Raw genomic sequence first — 22,330 nt, 5'->3', positions numbered from 1 at the left:
CTCTTAATGCCGAGATCTCACAGTCTCCAGCTCAATGTCCACCTTGTGGAGACCCCTGGAAACTCAGGTTTAAAATCATTCTTAAAATGTGTGACAATCCCTGGAAGACAAGACAAGGCACAGACAAGGCTTAAGTCTATCCCAGACTAAAATGCATGTTTGAGGTGTTTTAACTGAAAGTGACTTGCACTGGCATATCTTAAAATATGTCAGTGCCATTGTTTATTCTCAAGATGCATACTAGTAATGTTTTTTTCTAAGGCACGTTTATAAAAGCTACTTAAATGTTCTAATTGAACTAAGGTCTAATCCTGGCCTATAAGCCCTCTCTGTGAAACCAGGCCAATGTGTTACATCCATAGACTGTAAAACCTATACAGCTCGTCTATGTCAGACGAGCAGTATAGGTTGAAGAGGGGAAAAACATAAATAAAACTTACATAAATGTTTATATGAAATATTAAAAACAATATATATATATATACTGCTAGTTGAATATGTCTATAACAATGTACAAAACAATTGTCCTAGCAACTGAAGTCCTCTAATGTCCTTTTCATTACCCAGATGAGCAGACTGATATATGGCATTGCTATGGATGATGGGGAATATTAGGAAATATCATTCATGTGTCAAACATGCATCACATATTCTCAAAATATACATGTGTGTGTAAAGTGATATATGTTTCATTACAGTATATTAATGTCTAATGAACAGGTAGTTGCCTTTCACCTGTGTGCTCTGCCTTGGGGAAAAAATATATAGCAACATCTATTTTTGACTGTCGTGGTGAATCATAAGTGTGATTTCTGTCATTGCAGATCACTTGAATATTGTAGCATTTTGAAATTACATTATGATACAAAAAATCGAATTCCTTCTAAAAACACGATGAATTACATGAATGTCTGTGTGTCTGTGCAGATGTAGAGATAAAGGAGCCCAGCATCGGTCCATCAGTGTTACAATGACAAACTAACAATGCCATAGTTGTGTTGATTTGCACAGATCCAAGGCAAATTTGCATTGCAAAATCTATGTCACTTTATCTTCCTCGAATTTACATTTAGATAAAGTAAAAATATATTTTATTACTACTCATCTTTCAGTAGTTGTTCATTTATTGTGCTTTAAAACTAATGTTATTGAAATGTATTGATTAATACTGTTTTAGATAGATGTGGATTCATTTATACACTCTACTACAAGATGCAAAAAGTATCAAAAAGTCTGGTTTCAAAACGATATCTTTATATCACAATACATCTACACACTAATAGTGTAATAGAGCAATAATCTGTTTGCGTTAGCTTCATCTTTGTTCAAATAAAACATAACCTTTTTTGTTAAAACAAACAAATTTGTATTGACAAAATAAAAGAGACTAAGCCGTGTTTCCACCGCAGGAATTTTCCCCAGGAACCAGGAACCTTGGTGTGGTACTCGATGTGTTTTGACCACAGGAAGCAGGGTCTAAATGAAGTTCCGGGTAAAAATTTCCCCCTCAGAAAGTCCCTACTGGCGAAGTAGTACTTTTTCAAAGTTCAGGAACTTTCGGGGGTGGGACATGGGCACTGAACGCAGCATTTCATTTTAACCACCATTTTTGAGAATCTGATGCGGTGCGTGCAGTCCTATGTCATCTGACTAATTTGCCTAATCTTCACGGTAATTTAGACCGTGGTGGAAACCAACAGAAAGGAAAGGGTAATTTCGGTAATTTCCACCAAAAACTTTTTTTTCCCACCAGACCTGTTGCTTTCTGTGTTCTGTGATTAGGCAAATTAGTCCGGTGATGATGCAGTCCCAGATGTTATGGTCTACTGTTGTTCAGTGCCGTCCATTGTTTGCAGTGGAAGTAAACAAACTGGAAGTCTGTAAAAGCCTGTAGACATCAACAAAAGGACACATTTCCAACATCTCAATTGATAATGACAGGGAAGATGATTTTTCATCACACCACCAAATTGGTCTTCATTATGAATACCAACCTGTGTGTTTTCTGTTATGGTAGATCAGTCCTCCGGCTGCCATCTCGACCCCCATCACCAGCCCCACAGACCCAAGAATTATCTTAGACCTCTCAGACTCGGATAGAGAAGGATCTGTAAAGTGAAAGAAAATTCTGTTCAAATTGTCCAGTGAGGCAACAATCTGATTTTTAACACTAAATTAATCATAACTCTGTTCTTACCCCAGTGATAGACCATGGGTGTATGAGAGCTGGCGTGCTCCACCACACAGGAGATCTTCTCTCCAGGTTTGGGAAAGTATTCCAGGTGCGAGTGAATCTGGTAGTACCAGTCTCCATCAGCCAGCTCCGTGGAGGTCACATCAGCTACCACCGCTTCATCATCTCTCATCCAGGTCAGTTTGATGGGTTTGGGGTAGAAGTCATAGGCACTGCACACCAGAACAGCTTTCTGATTCCCAATAGCTTCCTTGTCTGACCGGATAATGACTTCCGGTTGTACTGTAAAATTGGACATGAATTCTTATTTATGTCAAATACCAAAATATAAGGTTTTGAAATCAATAATAAAATAATATCTTACATCTTTAACTTAAGTCTGTGTTCTGAATAAGAAAAAAATATCTTTCACCTGTCAACCCTACATTAGGGACAATCATCTTTCCAATTTCTTTGCATTGGTTCAGCACAAATTTTGCTTGTGTAAGTAAAATCTTGTTTTTATTGTAGTCCTCTGCCCATTTCTTTCCAAATTCAGTGTAACCAATAGCCCTATCCTCGGTGCTGTTGTATCTCAGATATTCTATCATGTTGTAGGTGACCGAGAAGATAAATTCAATGTTTTGTTGAGAGTCAAGTCGACAGCGAATTTGGACATATCCGTAATTTCCATGAACTGAAACAGAAAAGAAAAAAAGGAGAGAAAATAACAGACATAACGTACAAAGATTATCTAATAAAAATAACCAAACTGTATGAAAATAGGGCACAATGTTTCAATTTTCATATAAAAGATATTAAAAACAACGTTGTCAGAAAGAGTCATAATGAATCAGAAGTGAGATTTTTGTTAAGTCAGAACCTTTGAATATTGCAGTAGTTGGGGAAATTAATCAGGAATGACATAAATATTAAATTTGACATTTGTTTAGTTGTGTTAACGCAATATGATTATTGATGGTGATTTTAGATTTTTTTTTTTTTTATTTGGTAAATGAATTATAAATCAACACAAAAGCATTTTGTAAAGAATAATAATAATAACATTTAATCTTACCTGTTTCAAATAAAGCAGACAAAAACACGGTCAAATGTACCACAAGGCTGTACTGCATTTTTGAAGTCATCCCGCTGTGTGCACTATGTGTCTTTGAAAACAGTGTGTTGCATGGATCTAGAAGAAGCGAAACTAGTTCTCATATTACACTGTATATAATTATTTAGCTTAGATTTCTCTTGAAAAATGTTAACCCCACTGATCTGGATTAACACCTCTGTGCAAAGATTCTTCTTTCATAATTCTCCACTTTAATGTATCTGAAACTCTTGGTAAGACATCTTTGTTTTTTTACTCCACAAAGTTACAACCCATTTGATTGAAACATTTGAACTTTGTCAATTCAATAAGAAAGTAAAAAAAAAAAAAAAAGCCAAACATTTTGGTATACATTACAAATACAAGTAGGATTGCATATGGTTTGTAAGTAGTCTTGTGGACCAAGAACAATATAAATGTGACAGATGCAGATATTATCCTAACAAAGATGGGACACTGAATGTATTTTTTGTTCTGTTGTCGTGTACAGATGACGTATACATTTGCAAAAGTGCAAAAAAAACCTTCCAAAAATATATTTTTAGATCAGGTAAAAAAAAAAGGTAAAAAAAAAAAAAAAAGTTGTAGTTGTAGTTGTTCATTTATTGTGCTTTGACTAATGTTGTTAAAGTTTATTGATTAATGCTGGTTTATCAGGATTTTATTATTCATTTTCTTTTGGTATGGACATCACTACCACATGACAGACTATTCTTCACAGTATGCAAAAAGTCAGTCTGGTTTTAAAAATTTAACAAATTAATTTTTTTATTGAAGGAAATCATACTGTAACTGTAAGCAGGTTAAGACAAGTGGTTATCATCCATGTGTAGAGATCTCCAATGAAGCAAAACTATCCAAATCCACAGCAGGCTATAACAAGCAGAAGTCAAAGTACGAAAAAGCTTTGTTCCAATCCAGCAACCATCAATGAGATAAATCGAAACACTATTAAATTGCTTTCTCCAGGTATATAACTATTTAAGTAACTAACAGCCCTAAATCCAGTTCCACTGTGGTAAACCGACCCAAGACTGACTGAATGTCATAATGAGTGAGACAGTCAAAATTCTGGTGATGGTGACCTCTGGTGGTTGAGTGGTTAACTTGAGCCAAGATCATATGAATACCAGAATATCAAGTTCATGACTGACCACAGCACCACAGGTGTAAGGATCCAAAACTGACTCACTTCTGTGAACAAACATGCTTGTATCATTTTGCGGAATAGCATTTTTCATTGCCTATTTGCCATATACTGAAGGTCAAAGTAAGTAAAAGCTTTAGGACAAATTCTAAAACTTTGAATTAATAATGTGATTTAAAATGTGATTCATTAATGATAATTTTGCTGATATAGTACAAATTGAATCAATATATGATAATCCTTCTATGAACGAAGAGTCCAAAAATAGTCCATTCACGATATTGCATGAGATTCCATTGTAATTCTGCTAAAGCTTGAGTTGTTGTCTTATTATGTTAATTGCAGAAATAAATGCAGAATCTTATTTTCACTTGCAGTGCAGATATCTTGAATATGAATATATATGAAGTGTTAAGATGCAAAAACCTCTAAGTGCCATCTGAAATTTTCTAGAATAATCATTTTTATCAAGCTCGTATATTTAAATTCAGTAATTTCACTTAAATGACAATGAAAATTATCTGAATTATTGTCATTTAAGTGAAATTACTGAAATGAAATATACAAGCTTGATAAAAATGATCATTCTAGAAGAAAATTTCAGATAGAGGCTTTTGTATCTGAACTCTTCATATATATATATATATATATATATATATATATATATATATATATATATATATATATATATAATTGTTATTATTATTTTGGTTAGATTTAAGAATTTGAGTTAGACTACTAGAACTAAAAATCTTTTCTAGGTGATATGTAACAAATCTTTTAAATTCTGAAATCTTTAGGTTATCCTGAATATGGCTTGATTGAATCATGCAGTGGATCAGCTGGTATAACGAAATTCTCTTCACTTATGATACTGAAGTGGCTGCATATATGGATTTAGAAGATGCAAAACTAGTTCTCACGGTGCCTGATATTGTATATGGTATTGCTGGCTTTGATTCATTACCCTTACAAGATGATTTCCTCAAAGATATTGGAGTAACACATGTGTGCAAAGATGCTTATTACAGGACGCTTTCTCTTAATATATCTGAACCTCCTCTTGGTAAGATGTCTTTTTCACACAGTTACTGTCTAGAGAGAATTAGGATCAAAATGGTTATTAAACAAAACAGTGATAAAATCTAAATATCTTTCAGAATCCCCCCATACCTCAATTTACCCCAGGAACGATATGAAATTAAATGTCAAAAATACCATGATTTGTCTGGTTTCTGGATTCTTCCCTCCACCTGTCAAAGTCTCGTGGACCAAGAACAATGTGAACGTGACAGATGGATCAACTGTCAGCAGATACTATCCCAACAACGATGGGACACTTAATGTATTTTCTCGACTGAGCTTCATTCCAGAGGAAGGAGACATTTACAGCTGTTCTGTGGAGCACAAAGCCCTTCAACAACCTCAGACCAGAACATGGGGTATAGATATTTATTTATTATTCACATCTAATTCCTTTTAGAATCGCATGATGAATGTCACAAATGTTTGTGTCTGTGCAGATGTAGAGATAAAGAAGCCCAGCATCGGTCCATCAGTGTTCTGTGGAGTTGGTCTGGCTCTTGGGCTGCTGGGTTTGGTCACTGGTAGTGTTGTCAAAAGACCCGGTACTTCGGTACCAAGTCGGTACTAATTTTTTTTTAAACGTCACGGTACCAGGTTTTCTCAAACCCGGTACTTGATGCGCGTGCATGCCCGAAGCGCGTGCAGTTGCGTCCTCTTCATAAAAGCGCTGATGGCGATCGGCGGTGCTGCTGCTGATGTGGTGCTGATGTTTTTGCGCGTGCAGATACGTTATTTCAAATGGCGCGCGTCAAGCACACTCATAATAGAAGCGGCGCGCTCGCTTTTCCATGTGCGTTCATGGATGCATAGCAACGACAGACGCCACGGGAGTACAAACGCTTGTGCGAACTGCGCTCTCCATGACGACGAGGAAGTGTGACATAGGCCTATTAATTGATTTCTAGCCCTTGCATTAGCTTTACTACTAGATATATTTATGGAGATGAGAAATAAAAAGCCGTCATTAATATCAGTCCGTCAGAAAAGCAGTTCTAGTCTTATTCTTGGCTGGATAACTCTTAGCAGGTTTAAAAAGCCCTTTTAAAGTTAAATATGAATACAGTTTTGGATTAAATAAAAGTATAGTCAAGTCAAATAAAACATTTTATCTCCTGTATAGTTTGGTAATGCTACAATAAGATACCATTCATTAACATTACTTAATGCGTTATCTAACATAACACATTGAGTGAACAATATATTTTTACAACATTAATTAATGTTTGTGAATGTTATTTAATACAAAACACTTGATTGGTCATGTTTGTTCACTTCATTCATTGTGCATTAAATAATGTTAACAGAAATAATGTTAACTTTTGATTTTAAAAATGTATTTTTAAATTAACCCCTAAAGGAGAATAATTGCGACAGTATATAACTATTGTTTTTTTTGTTAGGTCATTTTATCTAATGTTATCTAACAAATGGAATCTTATTGTAAAGTGTTTTTAATACTACAGTTTCCATCTTTGTGATATACACTTTAATATAATTATGTAAATTTAATCTAAATTAAGCTTTGGTACCGAAATTGGTACCGAGAACCGTGGATTTTCACTGGTATCGGTACCGAATACTGAAATTTTGGTACCGTGACAACACTAGTCACTGGAGCAGTTTTTATTGCCAAAGAGAAAAAATGGATACAGCAACACTGACACTGTTGTTAGTTATTTTGTCATGTACAGATGACATGCAAATTTGCATTGCAAAATCTGCTGTAGCTCAAATACACACTATATTCCCCGTTTCTATAAATAATCTACATCTGCATCATGCATGGAAAATCATTTAAATAAATGTCTGATATCCTTCTGTTGTTAAAAAAAAAAAAAAAAAAAAAAAAAGATAAATAAACTAGTGAAAATATGAACTAATTAAAACAATGAACATATATTTTCATACAGTTGTCCTTTCATGGTCATATTGATGAGATATTGATGTCAGATTAGTAGCAAAATTGTTTGTTGTGGTTGATGCTGTGCTATGAATCAAATTTGTAGCATAGCATGTTATAGCTGTAATTGCTATGAGTCAAATATGGTTTTAATAAAATCTTGAAAATGGATGATTTATTAATTAATTTATATTAAAAAATAAAACCATTGGCAAATATTATGAAATGGTTTATATTTATAGATATATATTACACACAGGATGTTGAGTGCCCTCACAAAATTCTGGTTCTTGACGCCCTCTACTGGTCAACTTAGATTGATTTTTGATTCTATAAAACAAATCAGTAATGGTCATTTGACAGACTCTGGTGGCTAAAATAAAATTCTGAGACCTAAATATTCTGCAATTAAAATTTTTGTTTCTATTTTAAAACATCTAGTATTGGTCTTGCTACTAAGTTCAGCATTTCCATCAGAATAGTTTAACATAGGCTAACTGAAAGTTATTAGCGTTTTTGACGGTATATTTAATCTGTCAGCTCTTCTATCACAGGCCAGAAATTATTGTTACATTCTAGTGATTGCACAATATTTTTCCACATAACTATATATATTTAATGTATTTACTGACTTTACATATATTTAGCCTATAGAGCTGGTAAGTCCCGCCCCTTCCGCTAACCCCACTGGACCTCTAGGTTGAAAAATCGTCAATGCAAGTGAGTGTGAGAAAATAATTATTTTCTGGTCCCGTTTGAATTTTGCCAAGAATGTGAACATATGTTGTCTGTGAATTTTTAATATAATTTTTCGTGTGAAGAATGCTACAATTTAGCGGGTAGAAGTTTGATACGGTTAGACTTTGTGTGAGAGCACTTTGTGGACTACAACCTAGTTTTTACATCAGACGGGAATCTGAAGAAAGAACAGCCCATTTGGTTTGAATGGTGACATTTGGGTACAAAACACACAGGCATCTCGATCTGTCTCCATAGATTATTGCAGCATTAGCACCGTGATTTGACAAGTGGAGGGAAAATGTAGCTGGGAGTGGTGTTCGACGTATTCACGGGTGCGCTGCATGGCGGCTTGAACTGAATCGTGGAGACTCCTACTGCCCTGTGTACCTTCGATCTCTGCTGCTGCCTCAAGAACTTCAGCTTCAGCCAAGGCTACAGCAATCTCCCTCTCATGATCCAAAGCTGATAACTCAGCGGCTATACGTGCCTCCTTGACCTTCAAATCAGCTGCAAGATGTGCCTCTTTTATCTTCAATTCAGCTTCTCTCTGAACGAAGGTGGCACGTGCACGTGCAGCTTCAACTTTAGCACGGGCCTTAGCAGCGGCCCTGCTAGCTGAGGATACTTTAGATGTGCTTGATGAGGTGGAACGTTGTGATCTTGCTTCACGTGCTGTCTCTTGATCTTTAACACCATTGTCAGTGATGGACGCCTTTTCCAATCCAGCTTCACTGGTATGCGACATTATGGTTAACGATCCTCCAAGATGTATTAGAAGGGATGTATAAAGAGGCCTTAGTATGCTTGAGAGGGTGTACTGGCTCAGTTCCTAATCTTCTCGTTGCTGTTTTGCCCGCCGTGAAGTCGCTTTTTTACTATTCTGTCCTCAGTGTGTGTGACTGTACACAAATCGACAGATAGCTAACAAGCTTCAAGAGAAAGTCAGTGGCTGGAGTAAAGTTCAAAGCTCTTTACTGTTGTCGTAATTCTCAATAAGGAATCTTTGTAAAAAAGCGATGCTTTCCCAAGGCACAAACAGAAATGGAGACAGGATAAGGTGACTAGAGCTGCAAGCTGACCGCATGGAATATAACTCCTAATGTGTTTCCTGATCAGACTGTATCATGTGATAAAATCAACCAATGAAAGCAATGTAAGAATTATATATGAACACAATGAATTACTCCTAGATGACCACTAGGGGGAGAAAGTAACAAACTAAATGCAAAGTATTCTTACAGAACATGACAAAATTGAAGAAGGAATACCCATGCGGTTCACTATAACCACACTTATAATCATTTAGATTGAAATATTCAAATTAAACAATGGAACATCGCAATATAATTTTTTCACCAGAAATTATATATTAATCATTCACCTCTATATTAATCGTTTTTCCTTTTACACAGGCGCGTCTCACAGGCACGCATGGCCAACAATGGCGTCGGTGAACAAGGCATACCCACGCGGTTCACTATAACCCCGGAGTAAAATGTGACTCAACAATATTCAATCAGCTTCTCCATACAGTGCATGGTATGAAATGAATCAATTGAACTCATTTCTACTTTTCAGAAGGTTTTCTTTTAACTATATTCCTTTAACTTCAATCGCAAAGATCAGCTCACGTCTTTTTTCCTCTATCATGCTCAGCTCTCTCTCCTCGTTACGCAGGCGCGTGATGACGGAGCGCTCTGATTGGTCTTCTTCTTCTTCTTCTTCTTCTTCTTCTTTGGGCTTATTGGCGGTTCACATTCTTAAAAAGAGCATTACCGTCATCTACTGTAGGTAATAGATCAGAGACAATATATCACTACTCCCAGAACAATCAGGGCTCGTGCTTTCAATGTTGCTGCGTGCTCAGCTCCTCCATCTACAGCCAAAGTCCATCATATTCCAGAGAGGGATACTGATACTAAAAATACTAATAGTGTATCTATATTCTATAGAGCAAATTTGTTCTACTTAAAAACTTTATTATTAACCTACCCCCTTCTACTGAGTTTAAAATCATCTTTAATGTTAATTGTTGATTATCTTTCATCTGAAATCCTTCAATTATCTTACTTCTTTCCTCAGAATATTTATGACACTTAATAAGTACATGCTCCACTGTTTCTCTGATTCCACACCATTCACGTAGTCCTGTAGGATGTTTTCCTATTATTTGCATTGTTGAATGAAGTCCTGTATGTCCCAGTCTTAATCTAGAAATAATACAGTCTTCCTTCCTTCTCCCACTTGAATTCCTTCCTCTACCTACCAATGGTTGTATTAAATGTAAATGTCTACCCTTTTTCTCATTATCCCAATACGATTGCCAATTTTTTATTTATCTCCCTTTTAATTATTGATTTGATTTCTAATTTGCTATACCTAATTTGCATATCTATAGTTTCCTTTGCCATAGACTGTTTTGCTAATTTATCTGCTGCTTCATTTCCAGACACTCCAGTATGTGCTGGAACCCATAAAAACTGAACTATCTTATTTTTTTGTTGCATCATTTACGTTTTTTATGCATTTGGCAGACGCTTTTATCCAAAGCGACTTACATTGCATTTTAAGGAACACATTTACTTTCTTATCAGTTCTTGCTTTCCTTGGGAATCGAACCCATGACCTTGGCGTTGCAAGCGCCAGCACTCTACCGTTTGCACTACAGGAAAGCGCATCATGAACAATATCTGTAATATTTCCAAAACGATATCCTGTCTAGTATCTGACTTTTGAGCATCCAGGCACATCAAGGCTGAACTTGAATCTGAGCATATTAAAGTTTTACTTAGCCCCATTTCATTTATTTTATTAATTGCTACCATAATTGCTAGTAACTCTCCTGTAAACACAGATACATGATCTGATACTCTTTCCCCTCTTGCCACTTTCAATCTGGGAATTATATACGCTACCCCCACCTGTCCCTTCTGTGGATCCTTAGATGCATCTGTGAAAACCTGTATATATTGTTCATACTTAATACCAATATATTCTTTTGTCATCTCTGCATCCAACATCCTCTGATCTTTATCTTGTCTTGACTCCAATAAGAATAGATCTACATTTGGTTGAGGTAAAATCCATAATGGTGTTGTTGTTGGTAATATTACTGCTGGAATAACTCTATACTCATTTAATTTCATATCCTAAACTAAATCCTTAATAATCCAACCAAAACTGTTAACTTTCCCTTTCCCATATTCCCAACATGCTTCAAGTATACCTTTTGTTGGATGACTATCCTTCTGTCCTTTTAGGTTTACCCAGTATGCCAGTATCAATTGCTTCCTTCTTAAGTGAATTGGCATCTCCCCCATCTCCACCTGTAAAGCTGAAACAGGAGAGGAAGGATGAGCTCCACAACATATTCTCAAAGCTCGTGATTTAATTCGTTCTAATTTTCCTAACTGTGACTTAGCTGCTGTTCCATATGCGATACAACCATAATCTAATACTGCTCTTATCATTGTCGAATAAATTGTTTTTAATGCAACTCTATCAGCTCCCCATTCTCGTCCTGAAATACACCTCATTACATTTAAAATCTTCTTACATGTATCCTCTATCTTATTTATGTGTACATTCCATGTTACCTTTGTATCAAACCACATACCTAAAAATCTTATCACTTTAACCTGTTCTATCTCTTTGTTGTATAAATTAATCTTTAAATCAATACTTGACCTTTTATTTGTAAAAAATATATATTTGGTTTTCTCCACAGAGAATTTAAAACCCCATTTGTAAGACCATTCCTCAACATTTTTTTAAAACTGCTTGCATTTTATTAACAATATACTCTACATTCCTCTAAGCCACAGAGCTCCATCATCCGCGAACAGTGATTTATTTACATTCTTATCTATTGTTGCAAATACATCATTAATCATAATAATAAACAACAAAGGACTTATAACACTACCCTGAGGAGTTCCATTCTCAATTATTCCTTTCCTTGATATATATTCTCCAATCTTTACTTTAATATTTCTTTCAATTAAAAACTCTTTAATCCAATTATATAATTTTCCTTCTATTCCAATTTGATCTAACTTTATCAATAAACCCTCCTTCCATAACATATCATAAGCTTTTTCTACATCAAAGCAAACTGCTATTAGAGTTTCTTTATTTATCAATGCTTTCCTTATATCTGATTCCAATTTAATAATTGAGTCCATTGTACTTTTTCCATGTCTAAAACCATTTTGATATGGGGAAAAAAATATATTCTTCTCCATATGATACATTAAACGATCTGTAATCATTTTTTTCCATAACTTTAGATGTGATGTTAATGCTATCGGTCTGTAGTTTAAATGGATACTTGGATCTTTACCTGTTTTTTTTTTATGGGAATTATTACTGCTTCTTTCCATCTCTTAAAATCCCTTCTTCCCATACCCTGTTATAAAACTCTAGAATAATTTTAAGAGATTCCTCACTTAACTTTTTTAACATTACATAACTAATTCCGTCCTGTCCAGGAGTTGAAGCTTTAGTGTTTTTTAATGCCCTCTTTAATTCTGAATATGAAAAAGGCACATCTAGAAAACTATTTGTTACTCTCTTTTTTGCTATTTTAACAACTTCTCCCTCATTTCCTTACACTCCTTCATCAAATTATCCGAACTATTTATTTTTGAGAATTCTTTTCTAAACATTTCTGCTTTTTCCTCATCACTTATTGCTATTTCTTCCCCAATACATAACACAGGATACTCATATTCTCTTCGAATGCCACTCATCTTTTTAATCATACTCCACACTTCCTCAATTGGAGTATTTTTCCCAATTTCTTCACAATATGATCTCCAATACTCTTTCTTCACTTCCCTTATTGTTCTTCTAGTTTCTGCTTGAGCCTTTTTATATTATCATGTTTTCCCAATTGTGAGTTTTCCTTAGAATTTTAAATGCTTTCCTTTTCCTTTTAACATATTGCACAGTCCTCATTCCACCATGGGACTATTTTCCCCACCCTCTTTCCATTGCTTTTCGGAATGCATTCTCTAGCAGCATTCTGTATCACTGATATTAATTCTGTATATATTCTTTCAATTATTATTCTTTCATTCATCTTGATCATTTTCAATCCTTCCTCACATATTCTTTCGAATTTTTCCCAATCTGCTTTCTCATACTTCCACTTTCCTGTATTTCCTTTCTTTATCTTCCCTATCTCATTATTTACAATTGAACTTAATATTAGGAAATGATCACTACCCGCTGTACAATTTAATACCTCCCAATTTATTATTCCCCCTAATTCATTAGGAACAATTGTTAGATCTATTGCGGATTCCCTCCGTGAATTTACATCCATACGTGTTTCTGTTCCATCATTTATACAAACCAAATTTTCCTTTTCCATCAACTCTTCAATGACCATACCATTTGTATCTGTCGATAAACCTCCCCATAAAGTATTATGGGCATTAAAATCCCCGCACCATATTACTCTACTTCCTCTTAATCCTTTTATTGCTTCCATACTTTCTTGTGTTAATCTTTTACACGGATTATAAAAGTTTATTATAACATAACTTTTATTTCCAAACCATATTTCTACTATTCCATCGTTTCCCCTTTTTCCAATATAAGGCATTCCCTCTTTTACAAAATTGACACATCCTCCTCCTTTTCCTTCTACCCGATCTCTTCTCACACTTATGTATCCTTTTAAAACAAATTCTAGTCTAGGATTCAACCATGATTCTTGAATACATATTACATCTGGCTTATCCTTCATTTGGTTTATATATCCTTTAAATTCTTGACCATTAGCACAAAGGCTCCTGGCATTCCATTGTAAATTAGTTAACATACTAGCCAACCCCTAACTCCTGACTTGACTGAGATTCTGTATTAAGGTTTTTCATTATATCTTCACATTTCAATCCCTTAATATCTGCCGCCTTTACTATGATTTGTAACTTTTCTGTTCTCCTTTCTGTTTGTGCTGTACAATTAATTACCTCCACCATGAATAGCACAAAATGTATCTTACTTACTATCATTACATCTTCTGGTACTCTACCTTCATCAATTCTTCCTGTACCTTCATTTCTTTTTCCATACTCCATTCTCTCAGTCTCACTTTGCCTATTTCTATCATTTAGGCTACTACTTTCACAGCTTCAGTTCGATTATTTTTTGACTTTTCCTGTTGTACTTCCACAGCCTTTTTCCTCACCTCACAACCTCCATATATGCCGCATTGTGACTATCCACAGTTGCAACACTTCAATCCTACTCCTTCTCCACACTTCCCAAATTTGTGCTCCCCTCCACAACGCGCACACCTCATTTTAGACTTACACACTGACGCAGTATGTCCATATCGCTGACAATTATAACACCTCAAAGAAGGGGCTATATACTTCCTAATCGGATAACTAATATGACCCATCTTAATCCGATCTGGCACTTCTTTTCCTTCCAATTTTAGACGTACTGACAAACTATCCATTCTTCTACCTTCTCTGTTCATTTGTAATCGGACTGCATCCATAACCTTTGCCCCCTCTAGATTCTTTTTTAATTCCTCCATAGTAATTCCTAACGGAATTCCATTTATTACTCCATACACCCATGACTCCTGTCCTACAATCTTGTAATTCATTACCATCTGTTTCCCAACTGGCTTTATTTTTATGGCTTTATTTTTTTGCTCTTCATTCCTACATGCTATCATTAAAGCTCCATCTTGTAGCACTTTTGCGAAAGCTATCTCTCTATACCAGCTTTTTCAATTCATATGTCAACGTCAATGGATTAACTCCTGAAACTCCTACCTCTCCTTTAAACTTCAATATTATCCTAAATTCACTCTTGCTATTACTTCGTTCCTCTCCATCTTCCTCACTAGCTATTGAACTGCTTTCTGATCTTTCCTCCTTACCTTTTTTCCTCTTTTTATTAACCTTCTTTTCTGTTCTGACATTTGTCCATCCTACCTCCATATCATCCTCCTCTTCACCTGTATCTTCCATTCTTAGAGTCTCTGATCCATCCCCAGTTCGATTTCCCGGATCCCTCTTGTTCATATTTTTGGACTTATTTGAATTGGCCGCCATGCACCGCCACTCCGAATATCAACCGACCGCGTCACTTCCCGTCACCTCGCCACAACAAAATAATCTTGCAATTTTTAACAGATTCAAGAAAAGTACAAGCTGCCTCTTCAGAATAATTTTGATGGTAAAGATTAAAAGTCAGCACAGAAATGTGCAATTTCTTGAGGGTTTTTAATTTCCCATCAATATTTAGAGATTCAATTAATGAGGTTCTTAAACGACTCTTTTGTAATCAGAAAAAAATTGCTGTGTTACATTCTCCTTCCTCTATCCATTTTTGTCTAGATCTTATATAAGCACCCTGTGCTCTATAAGTGTACAGCTCATCTAATTTACATTGCAGTTCAGCATACTCAAGCTTATCAGATTCAGAAAGCAGCTCTGGGGGTTTAGAAGAAAAAGTATTGCAATTTTAGACACCACCTTATTTTCTTCTGCTCTTTTAAGTTTGGCTAAGTTACTAGCAAATTTTCCGAAATATTTACCGATTTCAAACTTCAACAGCTCCCACTGGCAACAATATGAATCTAACGGTAATTATGCTCTTTTCCAATATTGCTCAATCAATAATGTAATATTCTTTTTAACATCTTTATACAGGAGAAGAGAATTGTTCAGTTTCCAATAAGAAAGAGTTGATCTGAAATCAAGGGATGCTGAGAGACTAACCTTAAGAGAGACAGCACTGTGGTCTGTAAGAGGCGTGGCGTGAATGCTGACTGATTTACAACTGTTTGCTAGGTTTTGGGAAATAAGCCAATAATCTATTCGAGACTGCTTAGAGTGGTCCTTGCTGCTCCAGGTATAGAGTCTCAGCTGTGGATATGTTTCTCTCCATATGTCAACAACATTAAATCACATCATAAATTCATCCATAATTGGACTTACAGAAGCAGCTCTGGAAGGAAACCTATCTAAATCACTATTTAACCATATTATAATCCCTACCCAAAATAATACCAGCATTGGGGTATTTATTTATCCAGTACTGTAGGCTATATTAGGCTGTCGCTAATCATATCAATTAAGGTGGTATTTTCCTTAGAAGGATTATACCCATACACATTTAAAAGAACTGTGGTGGTCTAGCCAAGTAAAACCACAAACAAAAGAAATTACCCTTGGGGTCACTGTCAAGGTGTAGTATTTCACCAGCAAACTTATTTTTCAAAATGGCGACACCGATCGCTGTGTACCGTGAGACATCCAGATATCATTGCCCCACTGGGACCTCCAAAATTTTGCGTCATCCTGCGTGGAATGGGTTTCTTGAAAAACACAAAAATCAAATCCATGTTTTTTAACAAACAAAAAAAGGTCTTTGCGTTTCACATTGTTTCTTACGCCCCTGGCATTAAGTGAAATGAACGATATCGACATTAATAAATGAACAACAGAGAACAATTATGAACAACAGTGGCGTGCACAGACCTCCTCAGGGGCCGAAGGACCAAAAAGGGCAACAAAAAAAAAGAAAAAAAAGAAAAGAGTTCCTTGTTTTTTTGTTGTTGTTTTTTTGCCATTCTAAAGACGTTGATACAATTAGAATGCATAATGCATAGAATGCAAGCCCCTGCCCTCTTTTGTCTCAAAATGTATTGTGCCCCTCTCTGATAATTGTAAATAATAATAATTAACTCATTAGACAATTAGAAAAAATAACTCTAGAAAATAACTTTTTGCACTATATTACGTTCATTATATGTACATTTCTTTTTCTGTATATCTGAATAAATCGAAAAATCTAAAAGTTTTTATATCAACCATTTAAAACAAAGTTAGTATTATAACTTAATTAATACTAACGTGATCTTAAAGTAGGTTTGTTATCCCTGTGGCTCCCTCTGGTGGACAACATTAGTATTCATCGCTGAATCGAATTGACATAAATGTCTGATACTTTTTTTTTAACGATTACATTTTTTTTAATGATTATTTTATTAGGCTACTGATAATATAGCCTCATCAAACTCAAATTCACTGATTCATTTCATGGTACCTTATTTCATGCTTTAACAGTTGAATTTTAAACTTCCATTTTGTAGCTAAACAGTAATGATACATTATTATATCACTTGTTAATGGTTATTTATATTTAATAATTACATTCAGTCCTGCATGAACAGATTCGGTTTGCTTGCAGATTCGATGTGCGCTCACGCGCTCTGCTCACGCGGGCGACTTCGGGTGCGCGTGCCTGCATATGACGGATTCGAATTTTAGTTGCTATGGTGACGCGTCCTATGAATTCTTTCTGACTCGCAAATACTTTGTTCGCTGTCTGCTGGTTGAGAAGCGAATTCAGAGACTTTTGCTGAATCTTTCTGTGCTGATCTTGCGATTTTGAAGCTGTTTGGAGGATTTCAGAGAGGAGACTTGTATTCTTGAAGGAGATTGGATTATATATCATCTAACGTTACATCGTTTTATACGTTTTTTAAAGTTCATATTCTTTCCGAGGACTCTTTAATTGTATTGTTCTTTTCTTATTTTAGAGGGAGTTTGGAGTTTTATTTTATTTATTTGTTGCGGGGAGGGGTATTTCTGAGGAGCATAGTATTTTATTGTATTGTATTGCATTTTGTATTGTTTTTGTATTGTTTTGATTGCAGTTTGAAGGAGGATGCAAGGCCCGACCCGGACACACACCGAGATTATTCCTGGACATTTAACACCTCTGTTTTGTGAGTTTGTTTCTGTGTCCAGATTATTCAGCACCGAAATTGAGATGCCGATGAGAAAGAGGAGGAGGATGGATAGTTCTGTGAAGCTTCGTTGGAGCGGCATCATCTCAGACCAGAATAACGTTACTGCACCGATAGATGAGAGAAGAGCTGAGGGTAAGTCAAATGACCATTGGAGAATATCACTGGAGTGTCATTAATGACCAGATATGACCACACCATATTATATCAAAACACAACTGAAGTTTGATCAAGCCAATAATCAGATTTTTTTGTTTTTTTATTCCAAGACATGTCATGAATATTTAAACAAGGATTGTTGATAAAATAAAGCATTTTAACAGAAGAATAGCCATAATATGAGTATCCAATGTTTAATAATTATAATTATTTGTTTGAAACATGCTTTTGTTTGATATTCTCTGCTTTAGATCAAGACTGTCTTCAAACCCCTCCATCTCCAGTCCACCACAGTCCTGCACTTTTCCGGAATTGGTTTGAGGTATTGGCCCTAATAAGCTACAAATGAATTTGAATATATTAATACTTGATAGATTTTGACACCTTTTTGTGCATTCGTATTAAATGTTCTTTGTTTATTGTGATATGGGAAGAAATCCAGGTCAAATCTCTTCTATGTGCTCTATGTGTATCATCAGCCTGTTAGTGAGGAAAGTGATAGTTCTCTAGATCTGCTCTCTCTTCACTGGAGTTGTGGAGAGCATATCTCTCTTCACTGGAGTGGCTCAGGTCAGGGTCAGAAAGTGGAGGATCAGACCACTGCAGCCATTAGTGAGAGACACGCTGAGGGTAAATCCAATGACCAGTTGACAATGTGTAAATGCTCTGTTTATTAATGCTCTGTACATCATTAAGTCTACATCATTTTCAGCTAGATATGAGTATCCATTAATGGAAACGTGTCAATCATGGGAACTTAATTAATTAAGGGATTTTTTCTGTTCCCTTGGATGAAGTGCCATTAATTACCATATGTTACAAATTCACACCTATATCAAAATCCAAAAGTTTGATCAAAGTTATGATTTTTTTTCCAGGACATGTCTTGAATATTTAAACAGAACTTTATTTTTTTAAGAATTCATGTAGTATCTGAAGAATCACCATAATATGACTATGCAGTGTTTAATTGATTACTTCATTTAATACCATTTAATGTAATTAATAATTAATAAATTAATAAATTAATTAAATTATTTATTTATTTAATTGATTAACTTTATTAATTTATTTTGTATCATACATTTTAAGGCCAGACAAGTAGTTTGTTGAGAGTTTGGTTTGTAAAGCAGGACTATACGCCTGCGCACATATATATTCAAACGCGCATACCTATAGACTAAACTCGTAATACGCATGTGCACACCGTCAGCGTTCTCACAGGTTCGCGCTTTTAAAGTTTGCGCAGAGAGAACTTAAGAGTTTTCTGTTAAAACGGTGTCGTGTTAGCGGCCCCTAAGTTAATAACTAATGATTGTTGCGACGAAAGTGAATCAATCAAAACTAACTTTACCTGGACAATAACTTTATTCTAGAGCTGCTATGAAGCCAAAACAATCTCTGCTACTTTAATTTCCTATTATCACTGTAAAGCTGCTTTGAAACAATCTACATTGTTAAAAGCACTATATAAAAGAAGGTGACTTGACTTGACTAATTATTTTTTGATTGCTTTTAAACATGATTTTGTTTGATATTCCTTGCTTTTAGATCAAAATTGTCTACAGTCCAGTGCCCGTGCTGCAGAGGATCATGGTCTTCAGGAAGCTCTATCCGGTGGTCTTGAAGATCAGCAGGTTCAAACCCCTCCAGCTCCAGTCCATCACAGTCCAGTCAGTCCAGCACCAGGTCACAACAACAGAGTGGACGAGACAACTGAGGGTGAGTTTACGGCCATGACCTCAAGCATTAAACTCACTGCTTTCCATGCAACTAAAATGAATCATCTTTTTGCAGACAACATTTTGAGCCGGTATGAAATGGGAAGAATGCTCGGTAAGGGATCATTCGGCTCTGTTTATGAAGGGAAACGCTTGGAGGATGGCCTTGAGGTATCGTCATTTTCTTACAATATTTAGACAGCAAATTATGTTGTCTCACTATATCCATTTCAAGTCTTTTTGTGTGTATTTTTCCACTACTTACTGCATTTGACATGTTAGAAATGTAACATCTTTTTTTTTCGGTTGATCAGGTGGCAGTGAAAATTGCCAGAAAGCCGCAGAACATGAAGTACATCTACATTGTAAGTAGGCTACACTCACTATGTTGTTTTCAAATTAAAATATGAAAAACATAATGACAACCCCTTCATATAACAATGATCTTTCTTCCAGCCTGGTCATCCCGGACAATTGCCATTAGAGGTCGGCCTATTAATCCTTGCTAATAGGGGCCCCAAAGTTTCAGAGATCATTGAGCTGCTGGACTGGCAGGACCAGCCTTACCAATATATCATGGTCTTGGAGCGTCCCTCACCCTGTGAAGATCTGCGGCATTTTTGGAAACGTCACAAAGGCATCCTAGATGAGGACACAGCGCGGTTTATCATGGCGCAGGCAACGATGGCTGCTCATATGTCCTGTCGCCGTGGAGTGTTTCACCGTGATGTTAAGCTGGAGAACCTGCTGATCAACACAGAAACCCTTGAGGTCAAACTGATTGACTTCGGGTGCGGGGATCTCCTACAGGACTCTGGCTATGAAAGATTCTTTGGTATGAATTATGAATCAAACCTGTAGTTTGGGACTTAGGTTCTAGTGACTAGTTCAATTGGTATCATATTAAACCATATCTCACATTTGAGGCAGCATTTTTTTAAATTAAAAACACCAGGTGTTTTGACCACATGTTATGGTATTTCATGCTATGGTACTTACCCATCAGACAAACCTTTTTTCTGCAGGCACTCGACTCTACTGCCCACCTGAGTACTACACAGAGGGCAAGTACCACGGGAGACCAGCTACTGTGTGGTCTCTGGGAGTGCTCTTGTTCCTGTTGGTGTGTGGACGCTTTCCAGAACCAAGAGACAGGCAAATGATTGATGAAGACACCTGGTCTGATCCTGGCTTGTCAAACGGTAAGATGGCATTCATCACAACAAAGAAGACCAACTGTAATTTAAATCATACAAAACAAAGAAATTACGAAAAAGTAACACCTGAGCCAAGTGCCTGTATAAAAGATAGATACTGTATTGGATAATACAAGCTTTTTTTTTCTTCTGACCGTACTTTATAGGATAGTCGAACCTTACAGCTTAATACAAAGACAGTATGTTTGTAAAGTTTAAGGTAATAATCTGACTCACTTCTTTGGTTCTGCACAGAATGCTGCCTCCTGATTCGATCCCTCCTGAAGGAAAGCCCAAGACAAAGGATTTATTTGAGGAAAATCCTTGAACATGAATGGTTTAAGGTAATGAGCCTAAGATCAGCTACAAATGATTTTGAAGATTATATTCACTTTTCATTTGAAAGATTTAAAAAATGTTTTCTTCTAATTGTAATCTATGACTGTAACCTTTTTTGTTTGTTTGTTTCAGGTCACAGAATAAGACATAAAGAGGAATGTCAGAGCTGCATGTCATGTCGGAATTCCTCCCAGAAGTTCCTGTGAAAGAATTGTTGGCTTGTCTGTTTGCTATTCAGCACCCAAGGACGACTTCCTGGAAAACAGCCAGGAAAACCAGGACAACATATCACAGCCTCCGATAACACCAGACACATTATCCCTCTCTCCAGCATCTCCACTTCTGTGCTTCTCAGAGAAAATGGAAGAACTGGTGTATGCTGGAACCAAACTATCCCACTCTTTTGCTGCGAGCCCTCAGATATCAACCAAAAAACATCAGGCCTCGCAAACACCACAGCCTGCGGGCCCAGCTCGCCCTCGCCCTCCTCCGGTGAGAGCTATTCGGCCTCTGCCACAACGCCAGGGCCCACACACTCCCCCATCTGCTCGAGGTGAACCAAAAGCAACTGATACCAGCTCTCAGTGATATGTGTCGGTCCCCGCTATGATAACAGTAACTTTCTCAAATGTTTACAAAACAAGCGGGAACCCAGTGTGCCTGTATTATTGTATCCCTATTGCTGTTTTATTATGTGATAGAAAGTCTAAGGCCTTCAATAGCCGTACAGCAAACCCAACTAATCTGGTTTCTATTACACATCAAACCCCTGGTCATTGCAACTATCTACCGTAACATTGCACGGCTCCGTCCCTCTCTGTCTACCATTGCGGCTAAAACACTCATCCATGCCCTTATCACCTCCAGATTGGACTATTGCAACAGCATTCTTTACGGACTACCAAACAAAATCATCGATAAACTTCAATATGTACAGAACTCAGCTGGCCGCCTTCTCACCTCC

General features: G+C 36.2%; 4 protein-coding genes across 9 annotated transcripts; 3 read left to right on the top strand and 1 right to left on the bottom strand.

Moving 5' to 3' along the window:
- Positions 1-987: 987 nt before the first annotated feature.
- Positions 988-3,362, bottom strand: LOC309512070 (rano class II histocompatibility antigen, A beta chain-like). Its single transcript, XM_082187473.1, has 5 exons — positions 3,252-3,362; positions 2,607-2,870; positions 2,198-2,476; positions 1,995-2,108; positions 988-1,888 (listed from the first exon to the last, which is right to left on the bottom strand). The coding sequence occupies exons 1-5, from the start codon at positions 3,319-3,321 to the stop codon at positions 1,824-1,826; spliced, it is 792 nt and encodes a 263-aa protein (XP_082043599.1). The 5' UTR covers positions 3,322-3,362; the 3' UTR covers positions 988-1,823.
- Positions 3,362-7,386, top strand: LOC309512071 (H-2 class II histocompatibility antigen, A-K alpha chain). 5 transcript variants are annotated; one of them, XM_082187478.1, is made up of 5 exons: positions 3,362-3,523; positions 5,238-5,380; positions 5,700-5,879; positions 5,961-6,045; positions 7,139-7,386. In XM_082187478.1, exons 2-5 carry the CDS (start codon positions 5,266-5,268, stop codon positions 7,182-7,184), a joined length of 426 nt encoding a protein of 141 aa, XP_082043604.1. In that variant the 5' UTR covers positions 3,362-3,523; positions 5,238-5,265; the 3' UTR covers positions 7,185-7,386. The 5 variants fall into 5 exon arrangements, with proteins under 5 accessions (XP_082043604.1, XP_082043603.1, XP_082043602.1 ...); XM_082187477.1 differs by having other exon boundaries at positions 5,598-5,879; XM_082187476.1 differs by having other exon boundaries at positions 5,238-5,503.
- A 9,726-nt stretch (positions 7,387-17,112) lies between these two features.
- LOC309513414 (uncharacterized protein) lies at positions 17,113-20,568 on the top strand. 2 transcript variants are annotated; one of them, XM_082189206.1, is made up of 6 exons: positions 17,113-18,086; positions 18,362-18,432; positions 19,662-19,832; positions 19,908-20,002; positions 20,146-20,196; positions 20,288-20,568. In XM_082189206.1, the coding sequence occupies exons 1-4, from the start codon at positions 17,870-17,872 to the stop codon at positions 19,917-19,919; spliced, it is 471 nt and encodes a 156-aa protein (XP_082045332.1). In that variant the 5' UTR covers positions 17,113-17,869; the 3' UTR covers positions 19,920-20,002; positions 20,146-20,196; positions 20,288-20,568. The 2 variants fall into 2 exon arrangements, with proteins under 2 accessions (XP_082045332.1, XP_082045331.1); XM_082189205.1 differs by lacking the exons at positions 20,146-20,196; positions 20,288-20,568 and having other exon boundaries at positions 19,662-20,008.
- Positions 20,569-20,819: 251 nt separating this feature from the next.
- LOC309512816 (serine/threonine-protein kinase pim-2-like) lies at positions 20,820-22,022 on the top strand (the record flags this gene model as incomplete). Its single annotated transcript, XM_082188545.1, has 3 exons — positions 20,820-21,033; positions 21,283-21,371; positions 21,499-22,022. The coding sequence occupies 3 exons, from the start codon at positions 20,820-20,822 to the stop codon at positions 21,508-21,510; spliced, it is 315 nt and encodes a 104-aa protein (XP_082044671.1). The 3' UTR covers positions 21,511-22,022.
- Positions 22,023-22,330: the final 308 nt, after the last annotated feature.

This window comes from Leuciscus leuciscus (genome assembly GCF_965113295.1).
Source record: "Leuciscus leuciscus genome assembly, chromosome: 13".
Classification (NCBI taxonomy): domain Eukaryota; kingdom Metazoa; phylum Chordata; class Actinopteri; order Cypriniformes; family Leuciscidae; genus Leuciscus; species Leuciscus leuciscus.
The sequence above is the reverse complement of the archived record's forward strand: the minus strand, read 5'-3'. Positions and strand labels throughout refer to the sequence as shown.